This window comes from Erpetoichthys calabaricus, chromosome 9, assembly GCF_900747795.2.
Source record: "Erpetoichthys calabaricus chromosome 9, fErpCal1.3, whole genome shotgun sequence".
In the NCBI taxonomy this organism is placed as follows: domain Eukaryota; kingdom Metazoa; phylum Chordata; class Cladistia; order Polypteriformes; family Polypteridae; genus Erpetoichthys; species Erpetoichthys calabaricus.
In genome coordinates, this window is record NC_041402.2 from 193070821 (window position 1) to 193095607 (window position 24787).

Here is a 24787-nt window from a genome sequence, read left to right on the forward strand (position 1 = left end):
TTGATGTACAAAGTAAAATTGACGTACTGGTTTATTTGGTTTAAGACCTTGCTGTACCCTTCACAGTCTAATAAAGGTGCGTCATAAAGGGCAGGCTGACTTAAATATGTTAAGAAATAATAGCAGTCCCTACTAGTCTAGCAAAATAAAATGAAATCCTTACCCACGTGGCATTTCTATTGCCAAAAAAAAAAGTCACCCCGTACACATTTCTCTGGTTGTACATTAACGTAAGCGCTCGGGGCAAATGATTGTACAGAATACAAAGAACTATCCGCATATTTGTTCGTTTTTCACTTTAGCAACAAAGCCCCCCCCAAAAAAAAGCCGACATAAAGTTGATTTTCGGAGCGACTTCTGCCTGGTACATGAGGAAATAAAATACATCAGCGCTAACAAGCCGAGCTCACAAGGTTGGACGAAATCAAACAAGAAATTTGGAAAACGGCGTCAGGGAGCCTACCATTTAACGGATGGATACCGAATTATGTAGCAGCTAGTCGGTGGCTGCTGTCAGAGAAGCGCCCAAGCACAAGACGAATTCCTAAGTTTAAGGTGTAGAAGAGAGGTAGACGGATACGGAGGTCCTATTTAATTCCGGTCCTCCAGAGTCCATACTGGCAAAAAGGCGCGTCCTCCGACCACAGCGGCTCAGCGCAGCTCCGCACCAGAGGTGAGTTACACCTGCGGCCAGGCGTATCCGCGGCTGAAACTGTAATTAAAATATACCTTGTGAGAGAGAGAGAGAGAGAGAGAGAGAGGGAGAGAGAGGGAGAAATATCGTTTGGTTTTCTAAGAAATATTCTGCTTCTATTCTCATCGATCGAGTCCTCTCGCACGTACAGCGTCATCCCTCCAATGAGGAGCAGCTGGGCGAGTTACTTCGGGGCGTACATCGCGCAATGAATAAAGTGATGTATCCTGTGATAATGGTAACAGTTAGATAGAAATATATAGTGTGACATCAGTATGTCATCACGACTTAACGAGAGCGACGGTTTTGCTGAAAACTTCTGAATGTGCGCGGTGGGACGAGGGCGCTGCGTAACTTTCAAAGCCGCAGACTACGGAAGGCTTTCGGGGCGTCTCCTTTACCCGAGACGGAAGGATCAGGTGAGATTTCAGTTCTGGCAATTGTATCTGATGTAGGGAACGTTTTGTGGAATGATCGAGCAGCACGCTCCGAATTCGAATTACACCGGGTGCAGGGTCGACGGATTTGGGGGCTTCAAACGGGTGCTACATGTGTCCTTATTTACGGTGGGCCGAGAGCAGCGTTTCTTGTTTGTGGTGTTCTGTTTTTGTGACTGGTTTTGAGCCGAGTCATCTGTAGAATAACAAATATTCACTCTTAAAAAAAAAAAAAAAAATGCCGGTTCTTTAATGGCATTTCGTGGTTCTTTAATGGGTTGTGTGGTTCCGCCATTGCTTGACGAAGATTTATTTAATTCAGTGACGGGTTCTTTGCATATGAACTTGGTTTTGTCAAATTTCTAATATGTAGAAAAAAACCGTGAAATCTTTAGTGTATGGCTGACTACCTCGCAGGACTCGAACAGATTAAGAAAACCTGAAATTTGCCTGTCCTTGTATGCAGCAAGTGCCCCTTCAAAACAGTGAACCTTTCAGATTTCACAATTCTGTTGCCACCTATTCATTATTATTATTTATATAAGTACATATTTACTTATTACTTACTGTATGAAACCTGTTCTGGGTCTCAATAAATAAAAGCTGCTTTCTGGAAAACCTTCATGCGGTTGGTTCTTTTGGGAACCAAAAATGGGTTCCTTATGGCAGAGGTAGGCAAAATCGAACCTGGAGAGCCGCAGTGGCTGCAGGTTTTTTTTTTTTTCCAACACAGTTTCTTAAAGAGAAGTCAATTATTGCTAATGAAGCACTTATTCCTCCAGTGACATTTTGATGCTTCATTTTAGAGGTCTCTCTTATTAAGATTCCCCACCCTTAATCGCTTATATCAGCTGCATTCACTGTTTTAATGGCTTCTTATTAGCACTAAGATACAAATAAAAGCGGAGCCAGCAGTTCTCCATTTAACTTGTTCCCATATACACCTGTGTGGATTTGTCGTGCACTATTTGGTTAAATAAAACACTTAAGAGTAAAATGTGACAGATTGAAAATTATCTTAGGCTTCAAATCATAAATGATCCATTGTCAATTTCATCTTCTTGCTAATAAATTTGCAGTGTGTAAAATGATCAGTGTTGCAGTAATTGTGATACTCTTTGCATGAAAAAAATGTGTTCCATTAAAAATTCACATTTTCTTTGTGAATTGTGACGATTACTTAAAAAGTGCAGCTAAAAAGTATTTGGCGTCCAGGGATGCATTAACCCCCAAGTATGTGGTGGTTTAAGGGTTAACTATCATTGTCGAAACCTTGACATACACATTATAGTACAAACATCAACGTTAACACGTGACACTAACTTTACTCGCTAAAACTTACCTCTCAAGAGACGGCGGCATCACAGCTCCAGGATGCTTGCGTTTCAGATGCTCATGCATCGCGGTGGTGCTGCCCTGAAAAGAAAGCTCCGCTTTGCATGATCTGCATTCGACTTTTTTTTTCGGTGAAGTGCTCCCACACTTTAGAAAGTTTCTGTCTCAATTTTTTTCCATCTCCTTCCCCCTTCTCTATCCGACTCGCCATTGCAACCACGTTTATTTTCCTCTACGTTCTTCTTCTCCTCAGACGTTGTTCTTCATTGGTAGGACTGTGTGCAGTCTTGACAAACAATAATAAATGATACTGCCCCCAGACGTTCATGTAGTGCATTGCAGTTACAAAAAACAATGTGGTTCTTTGTGACTGGAGCCTCTATTGAAGGTTCTGCTTATGACTAGTCGACGTCGTCGATTACGTCAACTAATCGTTACAGCCCTGCCTATTATATAACCTGACATTCACTTATTGTAATCTGGATTATGGTACATTACAAAAAGTGTTTTCATTTGATTTCAGATATAATGTGTTTTAACAAGTTCATTTGAGTGTAAACAAGTGTAATGATGTAGGTGGAGGTGTGTGCTACGGCCTGATGTGTGTTCAGGGGTTCTTGTCTTTTGTTTAAACTGGCCAATACGGTAGAGAGTCCACATCCTAGCCAGTAGTTCTGTGGTTAAATGACGATGTGTATGTTGCCTTCCTTCAATCAACATGGAAACATTTATCTACTGACTCCACAGCCCTGGTAGAACCCTTAGGCAAAAAGGCACTTTGATGCACTGAATTACAAAGCCTGTCCCATGTCAGTAAAAGGTGCCTTTGTATACAAGCATTCAGGGGGCATCATTGAGAAAGACGGTTAAATAACCAGGGGTCTGTTGCAGAAAGCAACATTAGATAATCCTGGATCTCAGAACGAATCCTGACTTTCTTTAACGCACGGATTCCAGATCATTGGATTTCAGTCGGCTCACACAGTCATGGATAGGTTAGTCCTGATTAGCACTTGTTCATGGCAATGTGATTCTATCGCTGAACAGCTGATCAACCATGGACTACAAGTCTGAGAAACAGATGGAACAATATTCACGCCAGAAAAGCAACAACATGCTGGTGACCGTGTGTGAAGATCATTGGCACATCCGATAAATGGGGAGAAACATGATGTGGGGGAATATTACTGAAAGAAATGAACACGTAAAAGAGTTCATCACACAAAGTTTACACAGGTTTCTCTGATGAAGTGTTGCATGTACCCCTAGACTTTTTTTTAAGTGTGTTATACTCTCAAGTAAGCATCGTAGTCTGTTTTGCAATATCAATGATAGCGAAATAGTCCAAGAGCAATAACTTTAAGTGTTTAGCATAGCGACTTGTTCTAGTCTTTTCTGTGAGTAATCCCAAATATTCCACTCTCTGCACCAAACCCTGTGTTATCTGGTAAATAATTGACAAAAGAAAGCAAAGGTTAATGACAGTTATGACCAAAACTGCAACAGAAATCTCCTCATGATCACTTTTGAAATGGTAGGTTAACCAGTTTAAACCAGAAACTCCACATATTTGGCCTCGGCATCTGTACAGTGTTCTGTGTATGACCTCTCATTATCTTAAGAATGGATAAGAGGACAGACTGGTATCTGTATTCCATATTTGATATTCAAACTTGTGGGTCATTCATAAACACCATCAGCTAAATGAACTGCAACACCAGGCAGAAGTCCTATTGTTGTCTTATTCCATTACAGAACCTCAGATCAAAGCTGTATTATTAAGGATATTCATAAACATCCACTAAAGAGGAGAGTCTTAAAAAGTTAGGGACTTTGCAGAAGGGATGAAGATGGACAGCTTGTTCCATCAGCAGGTCTATTCTCGGTTATTAATGCTCAAAAATGCTTCAGTTGTTTAAGCTTGATGGTCTTGCCAGAAACTCTATGGGGTTCGTCTTTGGTGGCGGTTATTTACTTCCCTCTTGGGAAGATGGCCTGTGTGTGTGTGTGTGTGAGCAGACTCTGTTTCCAAGTTAGGTATGCTTTTGTGGCTGCTTTGCCAATATGTATGGTATTTCCAATTTTTGTGAAGGAAACTGCATTTTACACAAACACAAAAGGAAGAAAATGACCGGAAATGTTTGTGATTTGCATCAACGTCTGCTCAAAGCCACAATGTGTAACACTGAGCGTGTCATGTTTTGAATGGTTACTCAGAAACATTAAAGCCTCAGATGTTTAACTTTCATGCAGATCTTCCTCTATGGAGACCAGAATGTCTGTTTGTGTTTTTCTTGCCAGGATTTAGAGTTGTGGTTCCATGTTGATTGTTTATTCAGTCAAGGTCATGACATTTTCATCACTTTGTTGATTTCTGTCTGCTAATTAAATACTGCAGCTGAGATCAGCATTTCTGACAGGACATTTACACACCTTGATTTCATGCTTGGATGCTAACCCTGCCATTGTTTCTTCGTGCCAGTCTCAAGTCCGGATAAATGGGGAGGGTTACTGGCAGAAATTGGGCTACTGTTGGCCAAAGAAGGAGAAGAAGAGGGGGGAGACGTGTCCGGAGGCAGAAGGAGAGGAGGAAAGTAAAGAGAGTGGAACTGAGGGTAGGAACTTTGAATGTTGGCAGTGTGACTGGTAAGGGGAGAGAGTTAGCAGATATGATGGAGAGAAGAAAGGTTGATATATTGTGTGGGCAAGAGACTAAATGGAAGGGGAGTAAGGCCAGGTGGATTGGAGGTGGATTCAAATTGTTCTATCATGGTGTGGATGGGAGGAGAAATGGGGTAGGAGTTATTCTGAAGGAACAGCATCTCAAGAGTGTTTGGGAGGTGAAAAGAGTGTCAGACAGAGTGATGATGATGAAGCTGGAAATTGAAGGTGTGATGATGAATGTTGTTAGTGTGTATGCACTGCAAGTTGGGTGTGCAATGGGTGAGAGAGAAGATTTTTGGAGTGAGTTGGATGAAGTGATGAACAGTGTACCCAAGGGACAGAAAGTGGTGATTGGAGCTGATTTCAATGGGCATGTTGGTGAAGGAAACAGAGGAGACGAGGAGGTGATGGGTAGGTATGGTGTCAAGGAGAGGAATGAAGAAGGTCAGAGGACAGTGGATTTTGCCAAAAGGATGGACATGGCTGTGGTGAATACGTATTTTAAGAAGAGGGAGGAACATAGAGTTATGTACAAGAGTGGAGGAAGATGCACACCGGTAGATTACATCCTATGCAGAAGAGTTGATCTGAAGGATATTGAAGACTGCACAGTGGTGTGGTTAAGCAGCATAGGATGGTGGTCTGTAGGATGACGTTGGAGATCAAGAAGAGGAAGAGAGTGAGGGCAGAGCCAAGGATCACATGGTGGAAGTTGAAAAGGAAGACTGCAAGGTTGAGTTTAGGGAGGAGGTGAGACAGGTAGTGGGTGGCAGTGAAGAGTCACCAGACAGCTGGGAAACTACAGCAGATGTAGTAAGGGTGACAGCAAGAAGGGTGCTTGGCGTGACATCGGGAAAGATGAAGGAGGAAAAGGAAACCTGGTGGTGGAATGAGGAAATACAGGAGTGTATACAGAGAAAGGGCATGGCAAAGAAGAAGTGGGATAGTCAGAGAGATGCAGAAAGTAGACAAGAGCACAAGGAGATAAGACGCAAGGAGAAGAGAGAGGTGGTGAAGGCTAAAGAAAAGGCGTATGATGCGTTGTATGAGAGGTTGGACACTAAGGAGGCAGAAAAGGACCGATGGGTTACAGAGAGGGGCCAAGCTGGAAAAGATGTGCAGCAGGTTAGGGTGATAAAGGATAAAGATGGAAACGTACTCACAAGCGAGGAGAGTGTGTTGAGCAGATGGAAAGAGTACTTTGAGAGGCTGATGAATGAGAGAGAGAGAGAGAGAGAAGAGGTTGGATGATGTGGAGATAGTGAATCAGGAAGTGCAATGGATTAGCAAGGAGGAAGTAAGGACGGCTACAGTTGGGTCCATAAATATTTGGACAGAGACACCTTTTTTCTCATTTTGGTTCCGTAAATTACCACAATGAATTTTAAATGAAACAACTCAGATGCAGTTGAAGTGCAGACTTTCAGCTTTAATTCAGTGGGGTGAACAAAACGATTGCATAAAAATGTGAGGCAACTAAAGCATTTTTTGAACACGATCCCTTCATTTCAGGGCTCAAAAGTAATTGGACAAATTAAATAACTGGAAATAAAATGTTCATTTCTAATACTTGGTTGAAAACCCTTTGCTGGCAATGACAGCCTGAAATCTTGAACTCCTGGACATCACCAGATGTTGGGTTTCCTCCTTTTTAATGCTCTGCCAGGCCTTTACTGCCTTTACTTTCAGTTGCTGTTTGTTTGTGGGCCTTTCTGTCTGAAGTTTAGTCTTCAACAAGTGAAATGCCTGCTCAATTGGGTTAAGATCAGGTGACTGACTTGGCCATTCAAGAATTTTCCACTTCTTTGCTTTAATAAACTCCTGGGTTGTTTTGGGTCATTGTCCATCTGTATCATGAATCAATTTGACTGCATTTAGCTGGATTTGAGCAGACAGTATGTCTCTGAACACCTCAGAATTCATTCGGCTGCTTCTGTCCTGTGTCACATCATCAATAAACACTAGTGTCCCAGTGCCACTGGCAGCCATGCACGCCCAAGCCATCACATTGCCTCCACCGTGTTTTACAGATGATGTGTTATGCTTTGGATAATGAGCTGTTCCATGCCTTCTCCATACTTTTTTCTTGCCATCATTCTGGTAGAGGTTGATCTTGGTTTCATCTGTCCAAAGAATGTTTTTCCAGAACTGTGCTGGCTTTTTTAGATGTTCTTTAGCAAAGTCCAATCCAGCCTTTCTATTCTTGAGGCTTATGAGTGGCTGGCACCCTGCAGTGCACCCTCTTTATTTACTTTCCTGCAGTCTTCTCTTTATGGTAGACTTGGATATCGATATGCCTACCCTCTGGAGAGTGTTGTTTACTTGGTTGGCTGTTGTGAAGGGGTTTCTCTTCACCATGGAAATGATTCTGCGATCATCCACCACTGTTGTCTTCCGTGGACGTCCAGGTCTTTTTGCGTTGCGGAGTTCACCAGTGCTTGCTTTCTTTCTCAGGATGTACCAAACTGTAGATTTTGCCACTCGTAATATTGTAGCAACTTCTCTGATGGGTTTTTTCTGTTTTCGCAGCTTAAGGATGGCTTCTTTCACCTGCATGGAGAGGTCCTTTGACCGCATGTTGTCTGTTCACAGCAAAATCTTCCACATGCAAGCACCACACCTTAAATCAACTCCAGACCTTTTATCTGCTTAATTGATAATGACATAGCGACGGACTTGCCCACACCTGCCCATGAAATAGCCTTTGAGTCAATTGTCCAATTATTTTTGAGCCCCTGAAATGAAGGGATTGTGTTAAAAAAATGCTTTAGTTGCCTCACATTTTTATGCAATCGTTTTGTTCACCCCACTGAATTAAAGCTGAAAGTCTGCACTTCAACTGCATCTGAGTTGTTTCATTTAAAATTCATTGTGGTAATGTACAGAACCAAAATGAGAAAAAAGTTGTCTCTGTCCAAATATTTATGGACCTAACTGTATGAAGAGGATGAAAAACGGAAAGGCTGTTGGTCCAGATTACATACCTGTGGAAGCATGTAGGTGTTTAGGAGAGATGGCAGTGGAGTTTTTAACCAGATTGTTTAATGGAATCTTGGAAAGTGAGAGGATGACTGAGAAGTGGAGAAGTAGTGTACTGGTGGCGATATTTATAAATAAGGGGGATACTGCAGTCCTGCATAACTATAGGAGGAATAAAATTGATGAGCCACAGCATGAAGTTATGGGAAAGAGTAGTGGAGGTACAGTTAAGAAGTGAGGTGATGATTAGTGAGCAGCAGGATGGTTTCATACCAAGAAAGAGAACCACAGATGCAATGTTTGCTCTGAGGATGTTGATGGAGAAGTTTAGAGAAGGCCAGAAGGAGTTGCATTGCATCTTTGTGGACCTGGAGAAAGCATATGACAGGGTGCCTTGAGAGGAGCTGTGGTATGGTATGAGGAAGTCGGGAGAGCAAGAGAAGTATGTAAGAGTTGTACAGGATATGTACGAGGGAAGTGTGACAGTGGTGAGGTCTGCGGTAGGAGTGACGAATGCATTCAAGTTGGAGGTGGGATTACATCAGGGATCGGCTCTGAGCCCTTTCTTGTTTGCAATGGTGATGGACAGGTTGACAGACGAGATTAGACAGGAGTCTCCGTGGACTATGATGTTTGCTGATGACATTGTGATTTGTAGCGATAGTAGGGAGCAGGTTGAGGAGACCCTGGAGAGGTGGAGATATGAGAGGAGAGGAATGAAGGTCGGTAGGAACAAGACAGAATATATGTGTGTAAATGAGAGGGGGGTCAGTGGAATGGTGAGGATGCTGGGAGTAGAGTTGACGAAGGTGGATGAGTTTAAATACTTGGGATCGACAGTACAGAGTAATGGGGATTGTGGAAGAGAAGTGAAGAGTACAGGCAGGGTGGAGAAGAGTGTCAGGAGTGATTTGTGACAGATGGGTATCGGCAAGAGTGAAAGGGAAGGTCTACAGGACAGTAGTGAGACCAGCTATGTTATATGGGTTGGAGACGGTGACACTGACCAGAAAGCAGGAGACAGAGCTGGAGGTGGCACAGTTAAAGATGCTAAGATTTGCACTGGGTATGACAATGATGGATAGGACTAGAAATGAGTACATTAGAGCAGGGGTGGGCAGATTCAGTCCTGGAGGGCCGCAGTGGTTGCAGGTTTTTGTTCCAACCCAGTTGCTTAATTAAAAACCAATCCTTGTCAATTATTTAATTGCATGGCTTGTTCGTGCTTTAACTCTGCCATGTCAGGTCATTCTCATATCCTAGATTTATTTTCCTTTCTAAGGATATCATCCAAATGATTTAAAGTCTAAAACAGATGAGTAATTCTCAGTGCTTTACTTTTTTCTCTTCACTTTCCTTCCAAGTATTTAATTAAACCAAATAGTGTGTGATAAATACACACAGGTGTAAATGAAAACAAGCTAAATTGAGAAATTCTGGTCTCTTTTGTCATTTGCATGGTATTGCTAATTAGGAGCAATTAAAAACCAAGAATACAGCTGTTTAAGACTAAGCAATAAGGGTTCAAAATCTCAATGGACGAGACAAAGTGAAACTGAAGTGTTACTTTAGCAATAAGGGCTTCTTATTAAGCAACTGGGTTGGAGCAAAAACCTGTAGCCACTGTGGCTCTCCAGGACTGAATCTGCCCACCCCTGCATTAGAGGGTCAGCTCAAGTTGGATGGTTGGGAGACAAAGTCAGAGAGGCGAGATTGCGTTGGTTTGGACATGTGCATAGGAGAGATACTAGGTATATTGGGAGAAGGATGCTAAGGATAGCGCTGCCAGGGAAGAGGAAAAGCAGAAGGCCTGAGCAAAAGTTTATGGATGTGGCGAGAGAGGACATGCAGGTGATGGGTGTAACAAAACAAGATCCAGAGGACAGAAAGATATGGAAGAAGATGATCAGCTGTGGCAACCCCTAACGGGAGCAGCCAGAAGAAGATGATTTCATGATTGGATGCTCAACTTCTTCATTATTCAGTTTGCAAAGAGTCAATCTGGCACGTTTAAAGTTACTCTTTTGCGTGTTAGTTTCAGTGAATTGGTTGCCCCCATAACTCTGCTGGGTTTCATCAGATCTTTCTTTATAGAATGGACAAATCTGGAGCCTGTTCCAAGAAGCAGCATTTGTGAGGTATGCTCATTTTGCCTCCTCATTTTGCATCATTGGCCTCCTCAATCACATAATTCTGGAATAATCTGTTCCAGAAATTCTGGTTTGGCTAAATCCAGGTTCTGTGGAATGGAATTAGCCCGATTGTTTTTCTGTGAATCCTGACCTACTTTACTCTATTACGCACTAATTCTACTTTCTGGAACAGACTCCTGAACAATTAAACCTTATAACAGTAAGGCTTTCTGAAACAGTTAGAAATATATCTACTTATGCAATATGCTACCGTGGCTGTTCGTTTGTCTGTCCAGGATTTTAAATCACCTGTAGCTTGCAAACCTTTTGACCTATTGACCTGAAATTTGGTACACATATACTACGTGACCTCTACTGTCAGCTGTCAGGGTGATGAGTTTTATTACTTTTATTTTTATTTTATTGTAGAATCAACTCTCGGCAGCAGGGTGGTCGTGAGGTGCATGCATACGGGCGCCATTCTCATCCCTACCACTTTCGCCGTCACTTCCTCTGCATCTTCATATCTTAAGTCTTCAATCTGCCCTAAGAATGATTTAAGTGCCAGCTGACTTAATCAGTTTTAATGCGAAAAGATGCAGACAAAAGAAGAGGTGTGCCACTAGAGTGGAGAAAAGAAGAGGTGCTCACAAAGCAGCAAGCGCATCAACCTCTGAGCAAGCAAATGTTAAACGTACAGAGAAAGAGCATGAAAACTATAAGTCAAGTGTATTCACTGCATGTTCTCGTGCAGTACGCCATTACTGGTGTGTATATATGTTTTGTCTTGGTAGAGTAATATATTGCTCTACTTTCCCCTATTGTATTATTAACATGTAGCCTTTGTCAGAATGCCTAATCTCACAGACTTACCACTGTTTATAAGGTATTATTGTATATAACTTATCCCCACCTTCCCTTCTATATCTATAACCTCAGGCAATTAGATGTAGTAAAAAGACAAGCAGAAGTTAAGTTACAGTTTAAACAATGTATTATTGATAATATTCATAAATAATAACAAAATGCAAAGTATATTTGAATATTGGCAACCATACAACCTGATTAAATGGTGATATGTAGTTCAGGCGGCACATAGACTTCTAGTTACTTAAATGTCTCTAGTTAAGGCATCATTGGTGCTCAGCTTTCAGCCACATGTCTGTTCAAAATGGCTGCTGAGCTGTGCACTTCATTGTCTTGTCTTCATCACAGGTTAGCAAGAGAGATGCTTCTTTCAGATGTTGGTTAGTAAGAGAGAGAGTGTGAGGTTAAACATGTACATTTATAGATTTTCTGTCCAACCCCTACAGCCAATAGGGCGTCGTAGTACTTCAAGGCCTCTGAGACAAGCCAATTCCAAACAGCCATACCTCAGACCAATGGGGGAATACAACATCTTAAAACCTGTCACCCCCAAGACCATATGTCTTTAAGTCTTTCTTGCGGGGGTAGAAATGAATTAAGCAAAGAAACACTAACCGAACCGGTTTAAGGCACATCTTCCCCCAAATCCTGTCGTAAAATTCAAACAGACCCATTCCTAAATTACACTAAATTACATTGCTATGCCTAAATTACAAATTAAGACATACAAAATATTCATCAAGTTATATGTAAAATCTCACATCACAACACTCCACCTCGATGAATGTTTTGTACAATGTCTTTATAAACAGTCTTAATTGTTTAACGAGTCTGATGCATAACTTGTGCTTTGATTTGCAGTATTTGCTCTCCCAGTGTTGAAAGTTGTCCGTGACCATTTGTCCATTACATATCTTCTTTATTTCAAAGACAATCTGAAGAACTTGGATGCGCTTCTGATGACTTGTATCTGCTCCAGCTTGCTTCAACTGTTTGTTTAGCTTTCTGCAGTCTTCATATGTCATCAGATCTGGTGGTTCAAAATGAGACAAGTCCACACCTTCCACTAAACTAACCATACTGCAATTTAAGTCTATTGCGAATTCCTAAAAGTGACCTTTGTTCTTTACTGGTTTTGTGTCTAACTGCTAATTAGACCCCTGTCCCAAACTATTCATTTAAGCATATGCAGCTGTACAATTAATATCAAAATTTGAAAGGTAACATGTCACAGGTGCCAGCACAGCCAGTTCTGCCCAAGTGAGAGTACATGTGCCACTGCATAAACTGTTCACAAACCAACCTCTGTGGCCCCTCTTCACACATTTGGGGTTGATTTAGTTGCCTCTTGTGCTTTCCTACCCATGGTGCAACTCTTGACTGCCATCAGCCTTTACCAGTATAGGCTGGCATCACCACCATGAGACATCACAGCTATGCAACTCATCATTCCCCCTGTAGGCCACCCCTAGAGTTGTTTGCTCACCATATGCGTACTCGTTGTGCTAAACACCTTGGTTCAGAATTGGCCTACTGGTCCTCTGCTTGTACCACAGCTGACAACCTCAGGAGGGCTTCCGTATTTTCCCAATTAGACTATACCTAAACATCGGAGCCCATATGATTTGCAAATGTACCAGCTGCATCTGCTTTCCTGAAATGTTCACCAATTTTCTTAGTATACATTTTCCTTAATAATAGTATTAATTATATTAATTAACCCACTTAATTAATTAATACCCAGAATGTATACTGTATGAGCCCAAAATTAATCCCCTTATTTTTGACATTCCTAACTGGTTTGTTCAGTTTCCACCCCTTGGAATATAAATTTGCTGCAGTAATGAACAAACCTTTCCTTTTAAACTACAGTATAGCTATTCTGACTAGCCTTCTTATTGCATGACTCGTGGACTTGTTACTCACTTAAACCCCAGTAAGTGTCTTTTTTCTTGCTGTCTCTTCAGTTCTTGTTCTTGTCTTTGTCTTTAGTCTTTGCCTTTTGTCTTTTCCGCTGTTTATCCATTCCGCTACGTAGGCAGGTCTGCAAAATGGAAGGTGACAAAGCAGTTTCTGTCCATCTCATTTCTTGGTTGTTAACCTGGTGCCAACACTAAAACTTTGCTTCCAGGCATTCATTGGAACAGCTTGGCCACACTGCCACTCTGCTCCAATGTGCTAATGGTAACCCAATCTCCTGCATGGATTTTACTCTGCTAATTGCATTCACTATTTATTACCTGCACCAACCCAAAGTCCGTAAAACCTCAAATAATAGAAGTAGCTCTATTACAAAAGGGAGGAAAATTGAAACAGAAATATATAACTATTTTCCCTTTCCTGTCTTCCTGCGCTACCCTTCTAGTTTTTTTTTTTTCATTTGCCTGTGCGTTCTTTTTTATTTTTTATTTTATGGTAACTGCTACTTGAAAGTGTGGGCTATAACCTCTCCAAAATCCCAGTGCCAGATCCAGCATCTCTCCTAAAACTGACCTGTGTTCTTTACTAAAGACCAGCTCACTTTTCTCCATTTTATTACAGGGAGATTCATAGGCTGTCTTTTTAAACAACTGGTCAGTCAGGTTTTGAATTACTGAACCTAAATGTGTGTGCTTTTTAATTGCTGCTGATCCCAGCACAGCTGTTAGGACTTTCACACCCCTGTGCATTCCTGACTTGCTGTCTGAGCTTGGAAACCTTCCTGCTGCACCATCCCCCCATCCTTTGTTCTTTGGCTTGTCCTGATTCATTCAAACCAACTCCTAAGCTGGTGCACTTTTTTTCCAACTCGGCCATTCTTGCACTAGCACATTCAGACCTTTGACACACAAACACTTGAATTCCCTTAATTTCCATTGTTCTTTGTTTTAATTCCACACGTTCTTTACTCAGTATCCTTAAGCCATTATCCATTTCATGCCCTCTAGTCAACAATTGCCATTCATACTCACCAGCTTCTCTGCCTTCTATCTGATTTCTTTGTCCTAAATCAAATTTCAGTGCAGCACTGGTTAACTTTCCTAACAGTGGTGAAATATCTATGGGTGCAGCATGTTCTTTAACTACTGGACAGACCTCAGAATTACCTGGAGATTGTGGTGCATTGGAGAATATTGGAAGTAAACACCCTTGCTCTTTTCCCTTCCTTTCATCTCTCCTTTTCCTCACATTCACATTCCCTTGCTTACACCAGGGATTGAGCAACAGTGCCCTATGAATAACACACATAACTGGTTAACCTCTAGCACTTTAAACCACACAAGTGCCTCAGGAATAGCATAACCTGTCACTCTCTCAGCTCTTCAAGACACTTACTTACTTATTATCGGCACAAACAACATACAATGTTTTAAAGACCTAAATATTACTTTTGGTCTCCAAGAATACATTTAAACATACAAAGGCTCAGCATCCTTGAATATTGGCCATTTGTCAGCCAAGAGTGCTTTACTTTACATCCCGCTCCCTACTTTTGGGTGGAGCTCACACCCTCGGCCCTTAATAAACCTTGCAGCACAGAGGTAATGGTGAATCTCTGGCTGCACCAGGAGCTCAAAGAAATCTACCTTATTACTTCAATACAATACAATACAATACAGTTTATTTTTGTATAGCCCAAAATCACACAGGAAGTGCCACAATGGGCTTTAACAGACCCTGCCTCTTGACAACCCCCCAGCCTTGACTCTCTAAGAAGACGAGGAAAAACTCCCAAAAAAACCTAGTAGGGAAAAATGGAAGAAACCTTGGGAAAGGCAGTTCAAAGAGAGACCCCTTTCCAGGTAGGTTGGGCGTGCAGTGGGTGTCAAAAGAACGGGGTCAATACAATACAATGCAGTACACAGAACAGAACAATTTCTCAATATAGTAAGAAATAAAAAATATACATTTTAGAAGTACAGAGCAGAATTTAACAGTAGATGATATATCCCATAATAAGATTTGGATTTGTATAGAGTCCTGGAGACCTCATCCTTCAAGCTGCCTCCCCCATTTGGCCACTCCACGGCTGAAACAGTGCTGGGCCAGCCAATCCGATGAAAGGACCCCTCTTTCCCACGATTCCCGCGATCCTCCATCTGGGATGACTTTTCCTTAGGCAGGCAAAACAACTTGGCAGGTGGGCCATGGCACCAAGTGCCACATTTGAGTACTTCAGTCACTCTAGACATTTAGACAAAGCATAGAAAGTTAAAAGCAGCATGGTATTTATTACATGAATAATAATAATACCAGTGGAATAAAGAATAATAGAAAATAGGACTGAAAGTAAAGTCTAGATATATATACATAGTCTTTAGAAAACGCTTACAAAAAGTTAAAGATGACAAGGATGAATGTTGCAGGCAGTTTGTGGTCGAGCACTCGTAGTTGTTCATTAGATGCTTTTCTAACAATCGGATGGAAATGGACGCACGTTGACGTCACTCTGTTCTCTTCTCCCTTCTTCGGATGAGGCATATTTATCATAAAATTCTACCGGGAGGTTTTGTAAGATGTGATTGTAAGATATTCTGATTGGCTAGCTGTCAATTTTAATGAATGAATGAATTCACTGTCCGTTTTCCCAAACAATAAAACTTTTTTGATGTTGCTTAATACCTACTGGTATTAAGGAAGAAAAGGCATGTCTTCCTTTCCCAGGCTGAAAACCAATTTAGCTACTTGTTGCCCCATATGCCCAGGTTATAAACTAATCAATAGCACTAGGCACCAGCATGTGTTCCTTGGGAAGAGGATATGCTTTGATGTATCCTGAATTTAGTTCATTTGTTGTTGTCTTGAGCAAAATATAATGAAAATACAGAACAAAATGTACAGATTTTGTACCCCACAACACTCCACCCCTATTTTGATGAACTGTGGGTCCTTCAAACCCTTGGCCACATCTGGGTTGGTAGTGTGTTCCCATACCCTTCCAGTTGCCTCCTACTGCCCAAGTACTCGGTACCTCAAGCAGATTTGGCTCACCAAGGACATTTGAAGTACTTCACAGCACATTAGAAGAAAAAGAAAAATGTATCGGCAGATGTAGTTCTTATACTAGGATCCCATCAGATATACTACAAAATTTTGCCATTTCATATTGATTTCATAAGCATTGTGAATCCTTATCTAGCTGATTCTTGTTAGTCCCGTTGTGTTCTGTTTATTTCTGCAGCTCTTTTTTTTTTCTTCAAGTGACTGAGATGTTGTATGCAAGATGGAAGCTGGATTGCCTAAATCTTAAACACCTATTCCAAGTTCAAGTGATGTATCAATTCCAAATTAGTGTTTGCCACATTACAATGTTTCACCTAAACAATTCTAACTATACGCTCCACCCCTAGACCCCAAAACAGAAGTCCATATATCTAAGCTGCAATGTTAAGAGTTGCTATACAAATAACAGAAATGTTTATGTAGTGTCTTTGCATCTGATGACAAAATGAATGGCCATAGGAAGGAACCCCTTCCTCAAACGAGGCCTTCATCTCAACTATCGAATAAACCTATGTTATTTCCGATGCTCAATTTATTCAATCAGCAGAGAGGTCCGACTACTACCAATTCTGGCCAGAATAAATTAGGACAACCTGTATGGAGTATCATTTGTTTTCCTGTCCAACAGATCACCACTGGAAGCTGAACCCAACAGGCAGACACCCTCTCCTGTTCGCTACTTGAGCAGTAAAATATTTTGGTTTATTCCACTACTTGGTGTTTTATATGAAATACCTCCTTCAAATTCTTAGTGTCCTTCTCTAATGTGGTCACTTTCCCATTCAAAAACTAAAAATTACTGCATTGTACATCATATTACATTCCCATAGTTTCATAAATTCTCTGCAATAAACTTTACAGTTCTGAACTCTATTTTTTACAATTTAGGATACCAGTTTGTCAAAAGGCCCTAAAACCTGTCTAACCTTATTTGTTCTTACAGAATGTTGTTCAAGCTTTCTTCACCTTACTGTTATTAATTTGTAGCACTTTTTTATTGGACCCAATTTACTTACTAAATAATTGCTTAACAAAACATCAAATCTAACATTCTAATTTAGAATTTGAAGCTGAAATGTACCCAATTAATTTAGCTTTAATGTCCAATTCCTCATGTTATATTCCTGGGTTGATGGTTCATCTGAGATGTACACTTCCTCCAATTCCTGACTATGGTAGCCATAAAAGGCACACCAGTTGTGAGGTGGTTTGTGGCGTGGTGGTTAGCTCAGCTGTAGTTGCAGTGGGACTAGCCTGGTGGAATCACAGAGCTCAGTGCCATTTGCCACCCCTTCAAATGTAGCAAAAGTGATAGTGCACCCTGAGCACAAATCTTTGGAGGACCACCACAGGAATGTTAAACTGCCTTCATGCTGGAGCATCACTCCCACAGTCACAGTCACTGTTGTGCAGCTCCCTGCAGTGCAGGTTCTTGCCTCTAAGTGACTAAGATTATAGTCCTTGGGGTATCCAGCATTCCATTTATCCCCCTCTTTGTACTCACTTAGCACATTACAAGCCTCTTTATTGCTTTTTCACCACTAACATTCCACTAGTGCCCTTTACATCTTCAATCACCCACAAAGCACAGAATATATCGATAACCCCCAACTAATGGGCCTCAAAAAGGTGGAGGGAAATAGCCTGTTTCAGAATTACCACCGAAACAACACAAGAGACAATATTGACAGTTAACCCCACCCTAGAATGGACATCACTGTAAGTCATCTAGTTCAGCATAGTAGGGTACACATGTCAATCTACAGGTTACAAAAATCAAAACAAACGCTAAATAAGGCATAGTCTATCTGTACAGGCCTTTTGGACAAGGTGATTCACTCATAGTATTTTTGAGTGTCTTGTTCATTGTCCTTCCTTTTGGGCCCTATGAAATCTCTCAAAATGTGTTCTAATCTGTCCTGTCTTGCCCTTAGAAACCAGCTTCCCTCTGCATGCAGTACATCCCATGTTACTGTTTGTGCTTATGGAAAAGAACAATTAGCTTTTCTGTCTGTGTCCAGATGTCTTGTCCTCTGTCCAGTGCTCCCAGCTGTCACTATTTTTATATAATTACTGATTTTGCTTTTGGCAGCAGACTCTGGGCCAACCAGCATGTTAATTCTATCAGACTTCATGGTAGAATTTGACACTGTCTTGCATCACGTTCTACTCTCCAGAAATTGGAGAACCTTCTGGGTATTTCTGGCACAGCCCTCCTGTGGTTTAAGTCCTAGCTGACTGGTAGACAGGAGTTTGTTAGTCCTAGACACAGCAAGTCCAGCTGTGCATCGCTCACACAAGAATCTGTCCTCGGCTCTTCTATATCTACATGCTTCTCCTTGACCATATTATTTGTAACTTTGGACTGACATTTTTATTCAGATGATACTCTGATCTACTGCAGTGTGTTAAAAGCTAAAATTAATCAGAGTTTTCTCAGATTGAAGCTCCAATTTACTTGGTCATCTGTCAGCTCATTTCATGTCTCATTTCTATTTGGCTGCCATTTAATGATGAAAAGAAGGATTTCTGCAATGCCTGTTCGATCTGCTGCCTTAACAGGCCTGGGGCGCCACCACTAAAGCCTAGCAGAATGAGAAATGTCCACTTTGCCCTACCGAACCCAACAGCATCTAATCTGGCAGTACACAATGAAATGAAATTGCAAGCTGGACTTGAGGTGATATCCACTAGAATGAGCTGCTGGTTTTCTTTGCACTTACTTTATTAATCCCAAGGGGAAATCTATCCTATCTATCTATCTATCTATCTATCTATCTATCTATCTATCTATCTATCTATCTATCTATCTATCTATCTATCTATCTATCAACATAAACTTCATGTATGCCGGTCAACAAAACCTTTACTTGAAACGCATTATGGACGGCGGGTCACGAGTGAAAAATGTTTCGGCTGACTTCTCTGGTCTTGCCATTTTGTTGACAACACTTCACCTGGCACTTTGCGTGGTGGTATAGGAGAGAGAGAGAGGGAGGTTAGGAGCAGGCTCTGATACAGCATATTGCCACGCCCACCACATGATAAACCAACTCACGGTCCCAGATTAGGACCTGAGTGCAGCCATGCAATGAGTGACACCTCAGCACCACACTCGTTCAGATGGAAAGGAACATTATGAGAGTTTTTTTATGGTGGCTGGAGTGCCAATTCTGCCACCAAGCCCAGGTTTTTCATTGCAGGTTGGAGGGCATATATGCAGGGCTGGATGCACATTAACGTCATACCCAGGACGGAGCAATTGCAGGTTAAGGAGCTTGCTCAAGGGCCCAATGAAGCAGAGTCACTTTGGGCATTTTACGAGATTTGAACTGACAACCTTCTGATTACAAGTGCAGATCCCTATGCTCAGAGCCACCACTCCACCCATGGTTATATATTTAGAAAACTGCACTTTGACCCAGTACTTACCTCATCAGAATGTTCTTGTTGACAAATCAGTTGCTCCTTGGCAAGGTCATCTGGTAATGAGGTGCCACACACCTTGTACAGTGACTGAGTCAGCAGTTATGGCTACTGAGCAGGTGGTTATTCTTCGTCTTCATCTTCTTCTTAGTCTTCAACCCAGCATCTCTCCTCTGCACATGTCCAGACCAACGCTATCTCTTATTTCTTTTCTCATCGCCTTCTGGTGTAATAATAAGTAACTGACATATTGAAAATGTGAAACAGAATGGAATGCTGCCATTTGTGGGACAGGTTCACTTTTTATAATTTGATGATTTAATGAAGCATTTCAGACATTTTTATTAAAAGCCTAAGGTGGAAATGTATGCAGTACTTCATCTCCTTCTTCTTTCAGCTGCTCCCGTTTGGGGTTGCCACAGCGGATCATCTTCTTCCATATCTTCCTGCCCTTGTCATCTTGCTCTGTCACATTCACCACCTCCATAGACCTTCTCTTAGGCCTTCCTCTTCTCCTCTTACCTGGCAGCTCTATCCTTAGTACCGTTCTCTCATTATACCTAGCATCTCTTCTCTGCACATGTCCAAACCAACGCAGTCTCACCTCTCTGACTTTGTCTCCAAAGCAGTTTGAGGATGGCAGTTTAAAGACACTTCCCATCCAGTCTAATGGAGCTTCAGAGGATGTGCCTGGAAGAATGGAATAGACTACATGTCTTTGACACCTGGATTTACAGTAGGCAAAGACTCGCCCAAAAAGTCTCAAAGCTGGAATTGCTGCCAACGGGGCTTCTATAAAATACTGAATGAAGGATATGAATAGTTCTAGGAAGGAGAAAAACATGTCTTCATTTTGTCATTGTGGGTTATTGAGTGTAGATTGATGGGCAAAAATGGCCAATGTATTCATTTGGAATTCAATAAAGTGTACAGATGGAGAAGACTTTCTGAATCCACTGTACATGTAGATACTTTTGAATGATGATTGCAGAACTTCATATATCTGAAATTGTTCTGAATTATTGGACTCATTAATTTATCAAATTAAATAACTTTTCATAATTTTTGACACGATTCTCAGCACACATTTTCTTCCCTCTTTGTTTTGCAGGTAGTTTTACAATGCCTGGAAGAGACCTTAAGAATGCACTTGGGATTTTAGTTTGTATGGTTGTGTTCTTCATCATCTTGGGTCCATGTAATTTAAAGCAGTTCTCTAAATATTTAAGTCCCGTGCCACCAGATGACAAATTTATTTTGGTCAAAGATACAATTTCTCAGATTGAAAGTGCTAGGCATCTTCAGGTGTCGGCCTACTTGGATGAAAGGAAAGGAGTCCGTGTCGTTCGGATCATCACCATGTTTTACAGACAAGGGCCACATAATCTTCTTTGCATTTTTAAGTGCAAAAGTGGTCATCTCCTCATCAGCCAGGTTGTGACAGAGCAGCACAGTGACAATTTTGGCTTCCCATTCGTAACTGCAGATATTTTCTGTAAAATGTCCCATGGATGTATGGCCACACATGTCTGTCTTCGAACACAAGAGTTTTTACTAAATAACTTGAGTGTGATTCCAATTCAAAACCTGCGGCCGCATAATGACGGCTTTGAGCGAGACTTGACGGTCTGCATCTCTAACCTGTTTGGTGACTACAACAATGTCTTACAGTTCATCCAGACGATGGAGGTGTACAAGATACTGGGGATTGGGAGAGTAGTGATCTACAACACCAGCAGCAGCCACATGCTGGAGAAGGTCCTGCAGTACTACGTAAATGAGGGCACGTTGGAGGTGATCCCTTGGCCGATCTCTCACTTCCTCAATCCTTCATTTGGCTGGAGGTTTGAAGAGCACGGTGGGGACATTCACTACTTCGGCCAGCTCACAACTCTCAATGACTGTATTTATCGCAACATGTACAAGTCCAGGTTCCTGCTTCTTAATGACATTGATGAGATCATTGCTCCTTACCAGCACACAAATCTGAAACTGATGATGGATGAGTTAGAGAAGGAACAGCCTGACACGGGCGTATTTATAGTAGAGAACCACATCTATCCAGTTAACGTGTTTGACGATAGTGAAAGGTTCAATCTGTCACTGTGGAGGCAAGTACCAGGAATAAATATCATGGAACACATCCACAGAGAGCCAGACCGTAAAGATGTTATAAATCCCACTAAGCTCATAATTAACCCCCGTAAAGTGGAGCAGACATCGGTGCACTCTGTTCTGAAGAGCTTTGGAAACCAATACAGGGTGCCTTTTGATGTCTGCAGGATCGTACACGTGCGAGTGCCTTTACAGGGACATCTGTCCAAAGAGGAGCTGATTGTGGACACCAAATTGTGGGAATATCACAAGGAGCTGGTCCCAAGGGTCAATAATGTCATTCGAGAAAGTGGCATTTTGAACTAGGTTTGTGCCAAGAAATGAAGTAGACGTCTTTGATGGGTTTTTTTCACCCTTTGATGCAAAAGTTGAACAAAGTGAAAAATCCAGTCCTTGGTGGTTAGCAACAGTGCAGGAGTGGCTGACATGCATAGAATTGTCTGTATTTGCTACCCCCATTATACGAGATGTTGTTACAGATATTAATTTGTGAATGTGGGTACAGTGTTGTGTATATATGTATTTATAAAATATGTCAATTTAAACACTGTGTTAATGTGTAGAAACAGTAAGATATGGGACACTTCAAAACTGAACCAGTTTCAAGATTCCGCTCCACTTACAGACTGAGGACTCTAAAGGACGATCATCTGGCTTTTATTAGTATTAGTTTCTACCTCAGGATCATCAGCAGCTTTCCTAGGAATGAAAGTACCTTAAATTTTTATCCTCCTCCTCATTGTTCCAATATGTCCTCTATCCTGCCTACTACTCTTGTCCCATGCACTTTGAGCATTCTACTTTGTAAGAGAGGGTACTTTGTTCTAGCCATTCACAAACATTTAACAGCAGTGGTGTGCCTTTATTAATTTTTTTTTATGCCAGTGAAGATGAGCTAAACCTGGACATGTACCACTGTGGTCATAGAAGCAGTAAAGATAAATATTTAATATAAAGACAAGGCCAACACCTAACCTTGTTCAGAATTTGCCGTACCAGAGTATGAGTCTCTTATGCCTGAAATTAAATAAAACGGCAACATTGCACTTGAAATACTGCTGTTATTTTGTGAAGAATTGTAAAAATATTAATGGAACACATTGACCTATCATCCTCAAATAAATGATTAAAAAATGGCCCTGGTGTGTGATTGGTGTGTGGGTGTGTTTGTGTGAGTCCTGCGGTGGGTTGGCACCCTGCCCAGGATTGGTTCCTGCCTTGTGCCCTGTGTTAGCTGGGATTGGCTCCAGCAGACCCCCGTGACCCTGTGTTTGGATTCAGCGGGTTGGAAAATGGATGGATGGGAAAAAAAAAGCTGAATATGAATTTTGAATATGTAGGCACTATGGCATTAACATTAGAGGATACCATGGATGGCAAAGATAAGGAAAACATTTTAAAAGGCATTGTAATATGAAACACCAAGAAGAGAGATGATTCATTGAAAACCAGAAGAGATCATGAAAGTCTTTACAGTAGGAGAGGAGTACACGAAAACACCTACAGCGGTATTTGGAAATATTATAAAGACGATTTAAACTTGATTCATTCAAGACAAAAAAAGTAGTAGAAATCTTGGCATCAAATCCTAAAATTACAAAGGGTCAGTACTACAGTTACTTCTTCTCGGTGTCTTCCACTGGTGTCTTTCTATCCATTTTTGTAAAAGTGTATCTATGAGTTATAGGGAAAAAAAAGAACTGCCGTTAATACTTTCCTTTATGTTATTTCGAAAAGCAGTAAATAATGGTTTTTGATTTTGTTGCAAAATTAATGGGAATACGCCAATGGACAACAGTGTTGGCTATTTCAGAAACTAAAGGCTGTGCATTTTAGAGTTACTGTACTATGGCATTAAATGTACAAATGAAGTGCACGCATGACGCTGAGTAGAATGTCCCTGCATAGGTCATGTTAAATATACCATCATAATAGGTAGTGATTGTTAGACCCGAGTTTACCCCAGCCAAACCTAACATTAAGGAGGTTAAAATGCACAGACAAGCCATTTTTAAAACTCTTTTGTATTAGAAATGAATCAGTTATTCCTGCTTTATAGAAAATTCTTAACACGCTTGAAGGAAATACAATATATTGTAAGTAATATGCAGTTAATTTTGAATCAAAATTTTAATTATGCAATTAACCGTGATATTTTTTTTTCTAATCAAACTCTAATTTTATCCAAAATATCTTACAAGTGGTAAAATCTAGCTGAGCAACCACTCCAATGGATGACAAGCATGGGCTGGTATTCCTTCCAGGATAGTTCAAGACTTCTTACTAATGCATAGGCAAGAGGAAAGGTAGATGTCTCCCTGCCTCAGCCACAAGATTAGCAGGTGATGCCAACATAGGCGAGAATATGCTGGCGTCCCACTGACTGAAGATCCTTACCCGGCCAGGAAGCCAGTATAATATTGGGAGATAACTTGCTTGGACTATTTGCTCCTACCAAAATGCTAGGTGGCAGCAGCCCTGGGCTATAGCAGGGGTGGGCAAATTCAGTCCTGGAGGGCCGCAGTGGTTGCAGGTTTTTGTTCCAACCCAGTTGCTTAATTAAAAACCAATCCTTGTCAATTATATAATTGCATGGCTTGCTAGTGCTTTAACTCTGCCATGTCAGGTCATTCTAATATCCTAGATTTATTTTCCTTCCTAAGGATATCATCCAAATGATCTGAAGTCTAAAACAGATGAGTAATTCTCAGTGCTTCACTTTTTTTCTCTTCACTTTCCTTCCAAGTATTTAATTAAACCAAATAGTGCATGATAAATACACACAGGCGTAAATGGTAACAAGCTAAATGGAGAAATGCTGGTCTCTTTTGTCATTTCCATGGTATTGCTAATTAGGAGCAATTAAACACCAAGAATACAGCTGTTTAAGACTAAAATAAGCAATAAGGGTTCAAACTCTTAACGAGCGAAACAACTAAAGTGAAGCTGAAGTGTTACTTGAGCAATAAGGGTTTCTTATTAAGCAATTGGGTTGGAGCAAAAACCTGCAGCCACTGCGGCCCTCCAGGACTGAATCTTCCCACCCCTGGGCTATAGTACCCATACACACAGGCCAGGGGCATGCTGGGAATTGTAGTTCTGCAGGGAAACCATATTGGGTTCTGTGGGTACTGGAAGGGAGTGCTGCAGGGATT

General features: G+C 41.2%; 1 protein-coding gene across 1 annotated transcript; it reads left to right on the forward strand.

The window, feature by feature from the left end:
• The first annotated feature begins 411 nt into the window (after nt 1-411).
• On the forward strand, nt 412-22764 carry LOC114656991 (uncharacterized). The gene is made up of 2 exons (XM_028808688.2): nt 412-673; nt 20629-22764. Exon 2 carries the CDS (start codon nt 20640-20642, stop codon nt 21936-21938), a length of 1299 nt encoding a protein of 432 aa, XP_028664521.1. The 5' UTR covers nt 412-673; nt 20629-20639; the 3' UTR covers nt 21939-22764.
• Nucleotides 22765-24787: the final 2023 nt, after the last annotated feature.